The 13,663-nt window shown below is 39.4% G+C and overlaps 1 protein-coding gene across 1 annotated transcript in view; it reads right to left on the bottom strand.

The window, feature by feature from the left end:
- The window catches only part of LOC109472359 (glutamate receptor-interacting protein 1-like), a 95,742-nt gene that overhangs the window by 43,374 nt on the left and 38,705 nt on the right, over positions 1–13,663 (bottom strand). Inside the window, exon 2 of the mRNA XM_019772066.1 lies at positions 3,724–3,795. Within this exon, the coding sequence (XP_019627625.1) occupies positions 3,724–3,795 (72 nt within the window). The remainder of the gene's footprint in view (positions 1–3,723; positions 3,796–13,663) is intronic.

Here is a 13,663-nt window from a genome sequence, read left to right as displayed (position 1 = left end):
CCTACCCCCCCCCCCCATGCAGGCCCTCATTCTATATTGTCCCTGGATGGAGCAGATGAAACCTTGGCCTTCACGCATTGGTAGATGATGACAATGATTTACAGTTTACTTAATCAAAAGTTTAGCACGATATCATTTGTCTTGCGATTATTTCCCACACCGATAATTGTCAGTGCTACATGATTGTACACTGTAGCTGCCTCCTAACACATTTCCACTGGCACTCCTCATCCCCATTTCATCTGTTGTCCACCCTTTCTCATCTGTTCAATAGCACCCTTATGGTTAGGCCTAGGAAAAAAAATGCTGTGTTTGTTTCCTGTTTCCCGACTAACCCTAGAAAAACCTGCAGACCATTGTCTTTTTTTTTTTTTGGTGAATCCAAGCAGGTACTTATTTTTTTGAGCTGATGAACCTTTTCTAGCTCCATGATCTGACACCTGAGAGATGAAACATTGTACAATCGGTTTTCCAACATTGACATTGAAAGTATAAGTGTCCTCATGCAAGTTTTACTTTGTTAAACAACTATATATATATATATATATATAATGTGTCGCTAGCCAAAGTAAAAAGAGAGAGAGAGAGAGAAAGAGAGAAAGAGAGAGAGAGAGAAAAGATAATCCCTACCTACCGACCCTAATTTTTTCAGGACTGAAACAGGAAACACAACTTTTTTTTTGTAGACCTTAGATACAGCCTTGGCCTTCTTGCAATGACACATTGATATGCCTGTACATGTGCCTCAATCAGTAGCTACCATCTGTCTTGGCCACCATTCCGTATAACACCTCTGATATTTGACATTTCTGCATGCAGTTGCCTCCAAGCATAGCCCATTTGACACCTATTCTACTGTCCCCGACGGTTACATGCAACCTTGGCCCATTTCCCCACTGGCATATTGATATGCATGTACATCTCTATCAGTAGTTAAACAGGCTAGCGTGCATCTTGCCATCATCTTGTGTAACATTACTGGCAGTGAACAAAATACTTTTTTGAACCAGGTTGTCCAGTGGCAAAAATTAGGTTGCCAATCAGAATTTTAGGTTGCCCCATCTATAAGTTACTACTTTCCTCAAATTAAGTTACATACAAAAGCTTTGACAATATTCCTAACAGCCTTTAGTAACTTAATTGATACTAGTAAAAGCCATTAATACCTAAAATTAAAAAGCATCTGCCGGCTACAGTGGTGCTAGCCAAGTGGGCATTCTTAAAATCCAGGTAATACATGTACACTGGGCTAACTTGGTTCAAAAATTAGGTTCCCCCAAGTAAAACCAGGCAACCAGGTATTTTGCACGCTGACTGGTATTTATCAATACTACTTGGAGTTCCCCCCATAGCCTTTTCCCCACTGGCTTATTGATAAACTGATGCTTCACTCAGTAGCTATCATTGTCTTGTAACAGCACCAATATTTGGCAATCCTGCACGCAGTTGCCTCCAAGCATTGATGACCCCTTTGAAACTTTTTTCAACAGGATATCATTTGTCCAGACATCATTGTCTTGTAACAGACCGATTTTTGGCAGTCTTACATGCAGTTACCTCCAAGCATAGCCCCTTTGATTGAAACTTTCGTTATCCTCAAGTCATTTGTTGTCTGCCTCGACTTGTTTCCCACAATTATTTGTCCCTAAGTTAGACATAACCTTGGCCTTTTCCCCACCAGCATATTGATAAACTAATGCTTCACTCAATTGTCTTGTAACAGCACCGATATTTGGCAGTTTTACATGCAGTTACCTCCAAGCATAGCCTCTTTGATTGAAACTTTTGTTATGATATCCTCAAGTCATCTGTTGTCTGCATCTACTCATTTCCCACAGTTATTTGTCCCCAAGTTACACACAACCTTGGCCCTTTACCTATTGGCATATTGATAAACATATGCTTCACTCAGTACTTAAACAGACTATCCTTTGTCCTGACATCATTGTCTTGTAACAGCACCTATATTTGGCAGTCTTACATGCAGTTATCCCCCTCCAAGCATAGCCCCATCGATTCAAATGATATCCTCAAGTCATTCTGTTGTCTGCCTGTACTTGTTTCCCCAAGTTACATATAACCTTGGCCTTTTCCCAAAAGCATATTGATAAACTGATGCTTCACTCAGTAGCTATCATTGTCTTGTAACAGCACCAATATTTGGCAGTCTTACATGCAGTTAGCTCCAAGCGTAGCCCCATCGATTCAAATGATATCCTCAAGTCATTCTGTTGTCTGCCTCGACTCGTTTCCACAATTATTTGTCCCCAAGTTACATACAACCTTGGCCTTTTCCCCACCAGCATATTGATAAACAGTGATGCTTCACTCAGTAGTTTAATAGGCTATCATTTGTCCTGACTTTATTGTCTTGTAACAGCACCAATATTTGGCAGTCTTACATGCAGTTAGCTCCAAGCGTAGCCCCTTTGATTGAAACTTTCGTTATCCTCAAGTCATTTGTTGTCTGCCTCTACTCGTTTCCGCAATTATTTGTCCCTAAGTTACATCTAACCTTGGCCTTTTCCCCACCAGCATATTGATAAACAGAAGTCTCAATCAGTACTTAAACAGGCTATCATTTGTCCTAAAAACATTGTCTTGTAACAGCACTGATATTTGGCAGTCTTACACGCAGTTAGCTCCAAGCATAGCTCCTTTGATTGAAACTTTCGTTATCCTCAAGTTACAAATGTATCTGTTGTCTGCCTCTACTCATTTCCACAATTATTTGTCCCCAAGTTACACACAACCTTGGCCTTTTTCCCCACCAGCATATTGATAAACAAATACTGATGCTTCACTCAGTCGTTTAACAGGCTATCATTGTCTTGTAACAGCACCGATATTTGGCAGTCCTACATGTAGTTACCTCCAAGCATTGAAACTTTCGTTATCCTCAAGTCATCTTTTGTCTGTGTCTACTTAATTCCACAGTTATTTGTCCCCAAGTTACACACAACCTTGGCCTTTTCCCAACAGCATATTGATAAACAGATGCTTCACTCAGTACTTAAACAGGCTATCATTTGTCCAGATATCATTTTTTTGTAACAGCACTGATTTTGGCAGTCTTACATGCAGTTAGCTCCAAGCGTAGCCCCTTTGATTGAAAGTTTCGTTATCCTCAAGTCATTTGTTGTCTGCCTCTACTTGTTTCCCACAATTATTTGTCCCCAAGTTAGACATAACCTTGGCCTTTTCCCCATCGGGCATATTGATAAACAGATGTCTCAATCAGTACTTTACCACAATGCCATTTGTCTTCCCATTCATATTTCCTGTACAAGTATTGATAGTTAAGGCATCCAGTGCAGCTTTACAATGTAAGTGCTTGGAACCCCAATTTTTCAAAGAAAATATTCTAGCCATTTATCTACTTACTGAGTTGAAACCACACCGTCCCAATGTATATTGCTCCTCATGGAGCAAAAATTCCCCAAATTCTGACGGAAAATGGTTACTGGAAGGCCCCTGGCTGATTTTCAGGGTACCTCACGGAAAATAAAGGACTCATCTTGGAGCTTATTTCTGCAGTTTTAAAAGCCCAAAGTATGAAATACTGACTCAAATGTGCTGATGTGAAGCAGTATGTGTCAATATCATAAAGATTGACATATTCATGATCAGAATATTTCCAGTTTTGCTGCCCTGAAATCGCATTGGATGCCTTTAACAAGACAGACCGATAGGTTCTAGTTCCAGCATGTTTGCAGTAAGTACCTGGGATGAGTTCCCCTCCACAGGGCAGGTCATCAGTCAGGAAGGCTGGCTTCTTGGAATAGTCCCCATCCTCTGTAGCAAACAAATAGATCAACAGATTAGAGACACATTACAATATATTAACATACATGTACATGTACAGTATACGTCGATGAAGGTTAGACATCCAGGTAATAAGATACGCCAAAAAGGAGCTACTCTAGCAACTGGATATGATTTTGGAAACGGCACTATCCACTAGACAAAAGCTAGTGGATACTAGCTGAAACGTCTGACCATTTCCAAAATCATATCAAGTTGCTTGAGTAGCTGCTTTTTGGCATGTACTGTACAGTATATATAGTCGAAAATTGGTCCCAATTCAATTTCTTATGTGTTGGAAGTTAAAGTTTAGCCATTTGTCATAATGAAGTATAACTACACAGATGAACTTTTGTGCTAATACGGTATATATCATTATATAGACTACATGTACATACTCCAATGCAACAACAAAGTCTATGATTTTTTGGCTACTGGTACTGCAAATGTAGACATCCAGAAAATCTGCACTCAACTTCACTAATGAATAACTCCCTACACCTACATGTAGACAAAACTAGAGCTTACTTTTGAGACATTTTAGATTTTAGAATGTCATCTAAGAAGTTGGCTCTGATTTTGAACAGATGTAAGTAATCATATGGGTTAGTGAAAAAAAGACATCTGGTCAGTTAGGTCTAGCTTTTAATTAGGCTATTAGGTTATTCTCTAATAACTACGGGTAATTAGTAGATATCGATTTGTGCAAACATACATGTGTAGCTTTGACCATTATGCACATGAAAATCATACTGTTATTGCAGTTATTTGTACCAAAGTGCCGTATTATAACTTAATTTTAAAAGATAATCATATTTGGGGCAATAAAATATGATGATGTCATCCATATGGTCCATAAAATCATATTCATGACCCTTTTGTACCCATGTATCAATATTCAGTACAACTACAGTTCTTTCTAAATTTCTTTGTGTCAAAATGATGGAAAGTTAAAATGCCAAATTAGCCAGCGAGGAAACATTTAAAAGGTGATTGACCGTTTGGTATCTGACATGGTCTGTGGTTACTAGTATATGAAGTATGATTTCATTTTCAAGGCCTAGCCAGTAAGGCAGCACTCGATGGGCACCCAGGGACACCTATCATGTATTGGTTACGGCGAAGTGCAATTGTTTCAGACTCTCCTTGCTTTTATACCTTCAACATCACGAAAATAAGATTGTAGGTTTTATAACAGTTAATTTAAGGTTGGAAAAAGACATAAGACTAGAGTAAGATAGTTTTAGGAGTCTATAACGCATTACGTAGAATCAAAACGGTAAATTACATTCAACGCAAAAAGTACCAATTACACTCTATGTTGAATTAGAGCGGTCTGTCTATGCTCTGCATAGAATTAAAATGACCGATTGCGCTCTACGGAAGAGGGCATGCAGGCCCCCATGAAAGCTTTAGGTAGGTATATATACACCTGTAAAGTGTTGTAGTATTCTAATTGTGAAACTTTCACAGTGGTTTTACTGTCACGTTTTTCAGTGAGCTCTCCACAGTACACTTCAAATTCATGCCACCAAACATTTCTTTCCATTTCCTCTTAGTCTTACCAACGAATAAAAACCACCACAAAAGCTTCACAATTTAAAGTAATCTTGATACTAGAAACTAGCCTCTCTCTCTAGCTCTACATTTTACATTCACCAGAAACTGAGTGCACCAAGGTAAAGACTTCCCCTCAGTCTCTGTTTATAAGGTAATCTTTGACCATGACCTCTTCTTTCATGACCTCAATGAAAAGAGGGTGATTTGAGTATGTGTATCAGGAGTCAGAAGTAAACAAAGGCTCAAACAAACTCCTGCAATTAAATGTGCAAAGATTGAGTGTAACAAGTCGTTCAGTGTGATATAACTAGCTTCTGCCATGCTCCGTACCTGCAAAGCTGGTGTGTTATGCCGAAGGGCGGTTATGCCGGCTATACAGATACAGATACAAACAAACATTATTATAATCTTGCAGTTTGCAATTTTTTTTAAATCTGAGAAACAACAAATTATGTTGGTGTGGCGGCCCTATACCATCATCATCATCATCCATTGCATTCTGTGTCTACAGTCGTGTGGAAATGTCCTGTAGCCGCATTCAGTCTTTCTTCATCTCTTTCCACTGTGTCTTCTGCCTCGCGAGCTCTCTCTGTGGCCCTATACTATAGCTACAGTTTAATGTAGAAACAGCTAGTGCTGCCAATCTGCCCCTGGCATGAGGCAGGGTCATCATGCCATACAGCCACTAAATGGGGGATGAGCACCACAACTATGTAGGGCAATTATTTGCCATGTCATGTCTGACCTCTCCAGGCTAAGTGATGACCCGTCAAATAACTGATATCAGGGAGAAGGCCCGCTGTCAAAGGCCCTGAGGAAAACATTTAGAGGATGTTTACCAGGAGAAGTGACCTGCATGTATGATAAGAATCCAGGGTTATCTGGTTTGGGATCATAATGTGAATTTCTGTTGACCACTGTCTTGATACTAGCAGACAGAGAAATGGCCTAAGCGGTCAATAAAGATTCAAGAAAACGATTCAAGAAAACATTCCAAAAATGTGTTTGTCAACATTGATAAGGATGAGGAGCTAAGAATCCAGGGTTATCTGGTTTGGGATCCTAATGTGAATTTCTCTTGACCACTGTCTGACACTAGTAGATAGAGAAATGGCCAAAGCCGTCAATAAAGATTGCGTTGAAGAAAACATTCAAAATGTGTTTGTCACATTGATAAGGAGCTAAGAATCCAGGGTTATCAGATAACCCTGGTTTGGGATCATAATGTGAAATTTTGTTGACCACTATCTGACACTAGCAGATAGAGAAATGGCCAAAGCCGTCAATAAAGATTGTGTGGAAGAAAACATTCTAATATCATATGTGTTTGTCACATTGATAAGGATGAGAGGCTATCTGATCATGTGAAATGACAACAGGATTCAACATCTCCCTGGACTAAACGATGGCCAATTTGGTAACCGATATCAGGAAAAAGGCCAGTGACCCTGAAGAAAACGTTTTGAGGATGTTAACAACAAGGAGTGATGCATTATATAGTAGAGGGGATTCATTCCTCAAGCTACCGACATCTTGCACACGCAGTCGTCCCTCAGTAAGACATCTGGAGCCGCATAGTTTCCGTTTAGAACTTTTATTCAGCCTGTCACACGTGTAATAAAAGTTCTATACGGGAACTATGCGGCTCCAGATGTCTTACTGAGGGACGACTGCGTGTGCAAGATGTCGGTAGCTTGAGGAATGAATCCCCTCTACTATATACAACAAGGAGTGATGCATGATAGATATCCTGGCTATCTGGTCTAACATCATATGAGAAATTCCACTAAGCAGTTATTTACATGTACATCATGAAAAGTTTTGCAGGAGAAACCATTTTGAGCATGTGCTTATCAAATCTAATCATTCAGTGATGGATAATTAAAATTAATAAGTATGATAAATATAAGGAGATATCATACAAGAAATTATATTGGCCATAGCACTGACCAACATGGAAACATAGTTGAAAACCATAGCCAAGCTACGATACGAGACTATTGTACATCATGTATGCCACAAGTTATCACCATCAAAATGTAATTGCCTCTGTTAAAATCCTGTTACGTCACACGGGGTGTAATCGCATGCACATGAGCATAACGTACACGTAGGTGTTACAGTATCACTATGTGTGTGCGTCACTAGTTAATGGAAAGTCACACACACATTAGATCTAATCCTCTTATAGCCTGTGTTCCGGGAAGAAATTATTATCACCCTACCACATCTATAGTTTCTTGGAACAGAGGAAATAGCGCACATCGCGACGCACGCGCCGCAAAGGTCAACGCTATCAGTCCTCGTATGTAGGGCGGCGTAAATGAAGTTTGTCTGGAACTTTTTACAACATTCATTCATCAGCTCTCCCAGAAATATCAAGGGAGTTTTTCTTCCTAAGTTCAGTGGGCAATAGAGCGATTGGAGGAAAGGCTTCCAGGGGAACAATATTGGCTGTGGTCAGGGCTAACCTTGAACCTGAGGGTTCAGAAAGCTTTTAAAGCCTCCTCGCTTGAGTGAATCTTTGCCGGGAGACAATAAGATGGAGTCAACAGGGAATTGGGGTCTCTGATTGGAGAAGAGTGTGTAATGCTGAAGGGAAGTTAAAGGCATCCAGTGCAGTTTTTAGGGCTTGTAAACCTGATTTTTCAAAGCCAATATTATAGTCAATAATTAATTATCTACATACTGAGTTGAAACAATACTGTCCCAATGTTTATTGACCCTCATGGAGCAAAAAAGTCCCAAAAATTCTGACAGAAAATGGTTACTGAAAGGGCACTTGGCTGATTTTTAGGGTACCACCCAGAAAATAAAGGACTCATCCCGGGGCTTGTTTCTGCAATTTTAAAAGCCCAAAGATTGAAATATGCTAATGTGAAGCAGTATGTGTCAATATCATAAAGATTTCTTTATTCAGAATATTTCCTAGCCTGGGCACCATCCTACTTGTATGCCGGGGCTCCCACACTCGCTTCCCTATACTTCTTAGGGAAGCGAGTGTGGGAGCCCCGGTATACAAGTAGGATGGTACCCAGGCTAAATATTTCCAGTTTTGCTGCTCTGAAATCGCATTGGATGCCTTTAAACAATGCAGCTACTGACGGATGTGATGATACAGATAAGATATGTATGTCTGGTGCTCCAGGCAAAAGATATCATTGTAATATCTCAGACACAGGCTTTTAATGCATGCTATGTCTCCTGTGAATTCTAATCATCATACTAAGTCTTTAATATCATATACAAATGTAATGCCTGTTCTTATTAACAAAGATATCAGACTCATTATGAGTGTATCATACTGTATTTAATAATTTGTGATGCATTATATTAGTAACAGTTATTATGCAATAGTCATCATGCTACTTGCTAGGTCTTTAACATATAGTGCCTTTTCTTATTAAGATATCAGACTCATTATAAGTGTATCATACTGTAATTAGCAATTTGTAACACAATGTATTTGTAACAATTATTATGGAATAAAGATACTAAGCCCTTAGTACATGTAGTGTCATGATTCAGGATGAAACAAATGTAGTTTAACTTTAAAAAAAACTGTCTGGCGGAGAGATTAGGGGGTAAAATTACACGCCATTTTCTAGTCTCAGTTCCGTGACTTCCGTCTAATTTTATGTTTATGTCCACTTCAACTTACACTGTGACCATTTTCTAGTCAAGGTCCATCCAGGTTTTAAGTTTATGTCCACTCTAACAAGTATAGAGCAACTTAAGGTGCAGAAATTGACCATTCAGACAAGCAATTTTCTGGCTACCCTCACAAAGTGCTGCAATGAAACTGGCTTAAGGCTAACAACCTATAGTATGGACCATGTGTGCTGCATCCTTCAACAGGAGGGCTAGTATGGCTACATTGTACCTAATACATGTACATGTACCAGCCAGTTACAGTCAGTGCTTGGGTCACACCATGTTAGTTAATTCCTCAGTTCTCTCAGACATTTTAAAATCTAGCAAGAGGTTAGGACAAAGTAGAGGGCTGGATGGAAACCTTGAGCCTGGCTACATTCACTGTGCCAGGCTCTGAAACTGTATGTACTACCTTGAAGGTACAGACTTTCCTCTCAGATCTGTCAATAAAAAAGTGTCATTCTTGCAATTCAAGAATATTTTTTTACATCCGAGAACCAACAAATAATGTTGGTGTGGCCTTATGCTTCAACTTGAAAAAACATCAACACCATCAAAATAAGCAATACCCATTTAATGTATACTACAATACAAGAGGTTTGTCTGTACATGTAGCCTCTACCAGGCACCACGGATCGCTGGAAAAATAGTAGAAATTGGCCAAAATAAAGGGATAGTATACCAGAGAAGATCCCGGGCCATAGAAGATCCAATTTTGCCCATGGCTGTTTACTTCGGCCAATTTCTACTATTTTTCCAGCAATCCGCGGCGCCTGGTAGTATGTACATGTACTTCTTCTTGGACCCGCAAAAAAGTGCAGTCATGCTCAACTGGTCAAATAAATCATGTAGACAACGACCATCACGGAAAGGCATCATGACCTGTAATTGCGTTTGGAAACATCAACGCCATCAAAATAAGCATTACCCATGTAATGTACACTACAATTATACAAGAGTTTTGTACTACTAGTTTGAACCTACAAAGAAAGTGCAGTGATGCTCAGCTGGACAAATAAATCATGTAGACAACGACCATCGGAGAGGCATCATGACCTGTAATTGCGTTTGGGTTCCCTAATGAAGTGTTTCCAGTCAGTGTCACAAGTCTCCGTTCAGGGCAGCTGATTGTTATTTCCCCCAACTAGCAGTGTCTCCCTGATGGCACAACCTCAGACATTTCCAATTACCGACTTCTTTTATGGCTTTCGGCTTTCGAAACACAGGCAACCGTGACCTCCAACTCTTGTAAAGAGAGGAATTCAATGGTTTTTGCCTGAATTGCATATTATAATATTCTGTATCTGTATCGGTATAGCAGGTATAACCGCCCTTCGGCGTAACACACCAGCTTAGCAGGCACGCGCACGGCGGCAACTAGCTATATCACACCAATCTTTGCACATTTAATTGCAGGAGTTGTTTAAAGCTTTCTAGTGATGATGCCCCAACTGTGCTTGGTGGCAATGAGTTCCAGTCTACGATAGTTCTGGGGAAATACGAGTTTTTGAATACCTCAATTCTTGGTTGATAACTCTGATATTTGAAGGCATGACTGTTTCTTGTTCTTTTCTGGGCTGGTATCAGATTATAATATTGGAGAAGGGGGCTTCTACATTTAGATACAAGATGACTTAATTCGTTTTTGCAGTGTGTATAACACTGAATTAAAATCGAATTTACATGTAAAAAAAATGGTTGCAATAAATTAACTATTATCATTAAAAAAATGTACGCAGTTGTATGATGTACATGCCTATAGTTATATACAAACAGGTTAAGCCTTTATGTCCTACAAAATTACTAAAGACAGATTGGTACAATATATAAATTTTACAGTGCTTATTTCATGCCAAGACCATGCTGGTTGAGCAACTTGATCATATATGTAGTGTACTAGATTTTTTATCCTCAAGCAGATGTTAGGGTATAAAATCGTATCTGATATGCTGGACAGTTTTCTAGATTGTGAAAAACAACAGATCATAAAACTAAATTATATTCTTTGCTTCATTATGATTTTCTACTCCAACATTTGCTTATTCTACATTCACAGAACATGGCTGCTCTAGACCCCCCGTCACATTTGAGGGAAATGTATGCAGCCACACGTCTACAAAAATACAAAAGAGTATAAGGGCAGGTACAACGATGACAACTACAAAAATTCCAGTGTATGTTTGCATTTACGTATGGATAATTCTTATAAGTTATAAATATAAGACTTAGTGCTAACTTCTTCAAGTCTTGTTATAGGAAATCATGTTTATCACGCTTCAATTAATAGACGAAAATAAGACCATAATGACATGGATAAGGACATAGATGTAATTTGCAGTAGTTTGCTAATACTATAATAATATGCTTAAAAATACAAGTCTTAGCGTTAACTTGTTAGACTAGAGGAAATTATGTTTATCACACTTCAATTAACTGGCATAATTAAGACTATAATGACATAGATAAGGATACATGTAATTTGCAGGTATTTGCCAATAGATTGGTTTATCAAGAAACTGTATGCGACAGACATGACTTAAATGCGATTACCAATGATCCAGCATCAGTTGCGTAATCTTATTTGACTATTACGTTACGTAACAGCATTGAGAATGCCAGCCCACGAATTGTGAGCCAACATCATTCTTCACCGGCAACATTCTTTACTGGCAAAACGACAGTCACACATATGCATTCACAACTACACACACATACACTACAGGGCTCAAAATTTGGGAAATAGGTGCACTGGTGCACCCAACCTAAAAAATTAGGTGCACCAAAAATTTTTTACTTTTAGGTGCACCATATAAAACAAAACCTAATTACAGATCTTACTGCTCCTCTTCTGAGCTTGAACAACGATTTTATTTGGAGAAGTACTTCAACAAAGTTTTTATTATTTTCTGACACTTAGATGACAACAATATCCTGCACACTATTATACAGTTGATATGTACAAAAATTCATACCTACAAAAATATTTGGGTGCACCCACAGAAAAAAAATGGGTGCACAGCTCCAATTTTGGGTGCACTAAGGTGCACATGCACCCAGTATTTCAAGAGGGCATGCATGGGGGGGTAGTGATTACGAATTACGCAAAATTTTCGCTGCCGATTACAAATTACGTTTAAGTCTCAGAGCTGATTACGACTTTACGATTTGCGGCTAATGTCCTATTACGAATTACGTTGATTTTTGCAGAGGCTGCCTACGAATTACGGAGTCTAAAAAGGCCTGATTACGCCTTACGAAAAAGGGCTTGCAATTTTGCAGGCCCTCTTTCAAGCCACAGCTACACACACATACACTGACTATCACACCAGATCACACAATCAATGGGAACACGTTTTGGTGCATCCCACGTAAGTCTGCAGATCAATGAGCTCACGGAAGGAAGCAGTCCATCTTCTCCTACAGGCAATTTCACAACTTCCTCCAGACATTAAAGTGCCTGTACATCTGTCAATAAGGTACCAGTGACGGCCACTACTACATTTAGGTATAGCACAGACCCTCTGGTCATAATGCATCAATTTTACACCATTAAGGGTCCATTAACCCCTGGCCTTTAATGGACGCCCAGCAGCATCAAACTTGTGCTGGTAACCTGTCAACTCAAGTGTGATAAAATGTATAGGGTCTACCTTTTCTGTATTAGACATGACTTGTTCGCAGTCAGTGAATACCAACTACATGCACAGTATCTAGGTCACTGTTACAGGTACTGTACAACAGCTTTTCACGGGTCCCATTATAGAAAACTTAACTGGAATTCAGGGTCAAGTTCTCCAATCATCAACTGTCAATAACATTACAAATTGAAACTTGAATTGCGTAAATGTACATCCAAAGTACATTTTAAGTGCTTTTCATGTGCCTCATCATAGAAAAATCAACTGAGATGCAAGGTCAACTTTTCTTACTTAAATGGAGAGGAAATTATTATATTACTCACAGTGTTATTAGAATATTTAGTTCACTGTTATACATATACATGCCCGCATTCTCTTTTTAGCGAACGCCCACGAAAGCCCAAAAATTGTCGCACGAATCTTAAAAATTTTTGTGTGGTCATGTCCAGAGTGTGCTCCCGGGTGTCCATGCCAAGTTTGAAGCGAATCCATCGAGCCGAACTTAATTAAATCGAAATTTACTGGTTTTTTTCTCTTCTTTGCGAACGCCCACTTTACTTCCGGGTTCGCTGCGAACGCCCACTACTCTTTGCAAAATTTCGGCCCTCGCGCAACGCCGGCAAAATCCACCACCACAAATATGTTCCTATATGCCTCCCCTGAATTTCTGACAAGTTTCCGTGCTTTACGAGCTTTTAAAGTACCCATTTTTTGACAAAATATGCGCTGCGACGAGCTCGCCGCCTCGGCGTATACGTTTCACTTGGTCACATGACTTGCGGTCGGGGACTGTTCGATAATTTCATGATCAGCGGGAGGGAGGACAGGAAGGGGCAGAAAAACGCAATCTACCGCACAAAGGGGGGCAGAATTTCGTGTTTGTAACATCAAACATAAATGATTTCCTTTCTTACATAATTTTCACCTCGGTTCTAGTAGTGACACCGCCGAATAAAGTACGCACTTTTGAAAACTTTTCAAAATACAAAAAGTACCTTATTTCTGAG

The sequence above is a fragment of the Branchiostoma belcheri genome, unplaced genomic scaffold, assembly GCF_001625305.1.
Source record: "Branchiostoma belcheri isolate BF01 breed outbred unplaced genomic scaffold, Haploidv18h27 scaffold10, whole genome shotgun sequence".
NCBI classification, from domain to species: Eukaryota; Metazoa; Chordata; class Leptocardii; order Amphioxiformes; family Branchiostomatidae; genus Branchiostoma; species Branchiostoma belcheri.
This window is presented reverse-complemented; position numbering and strand designations above follow the sequence as displayed.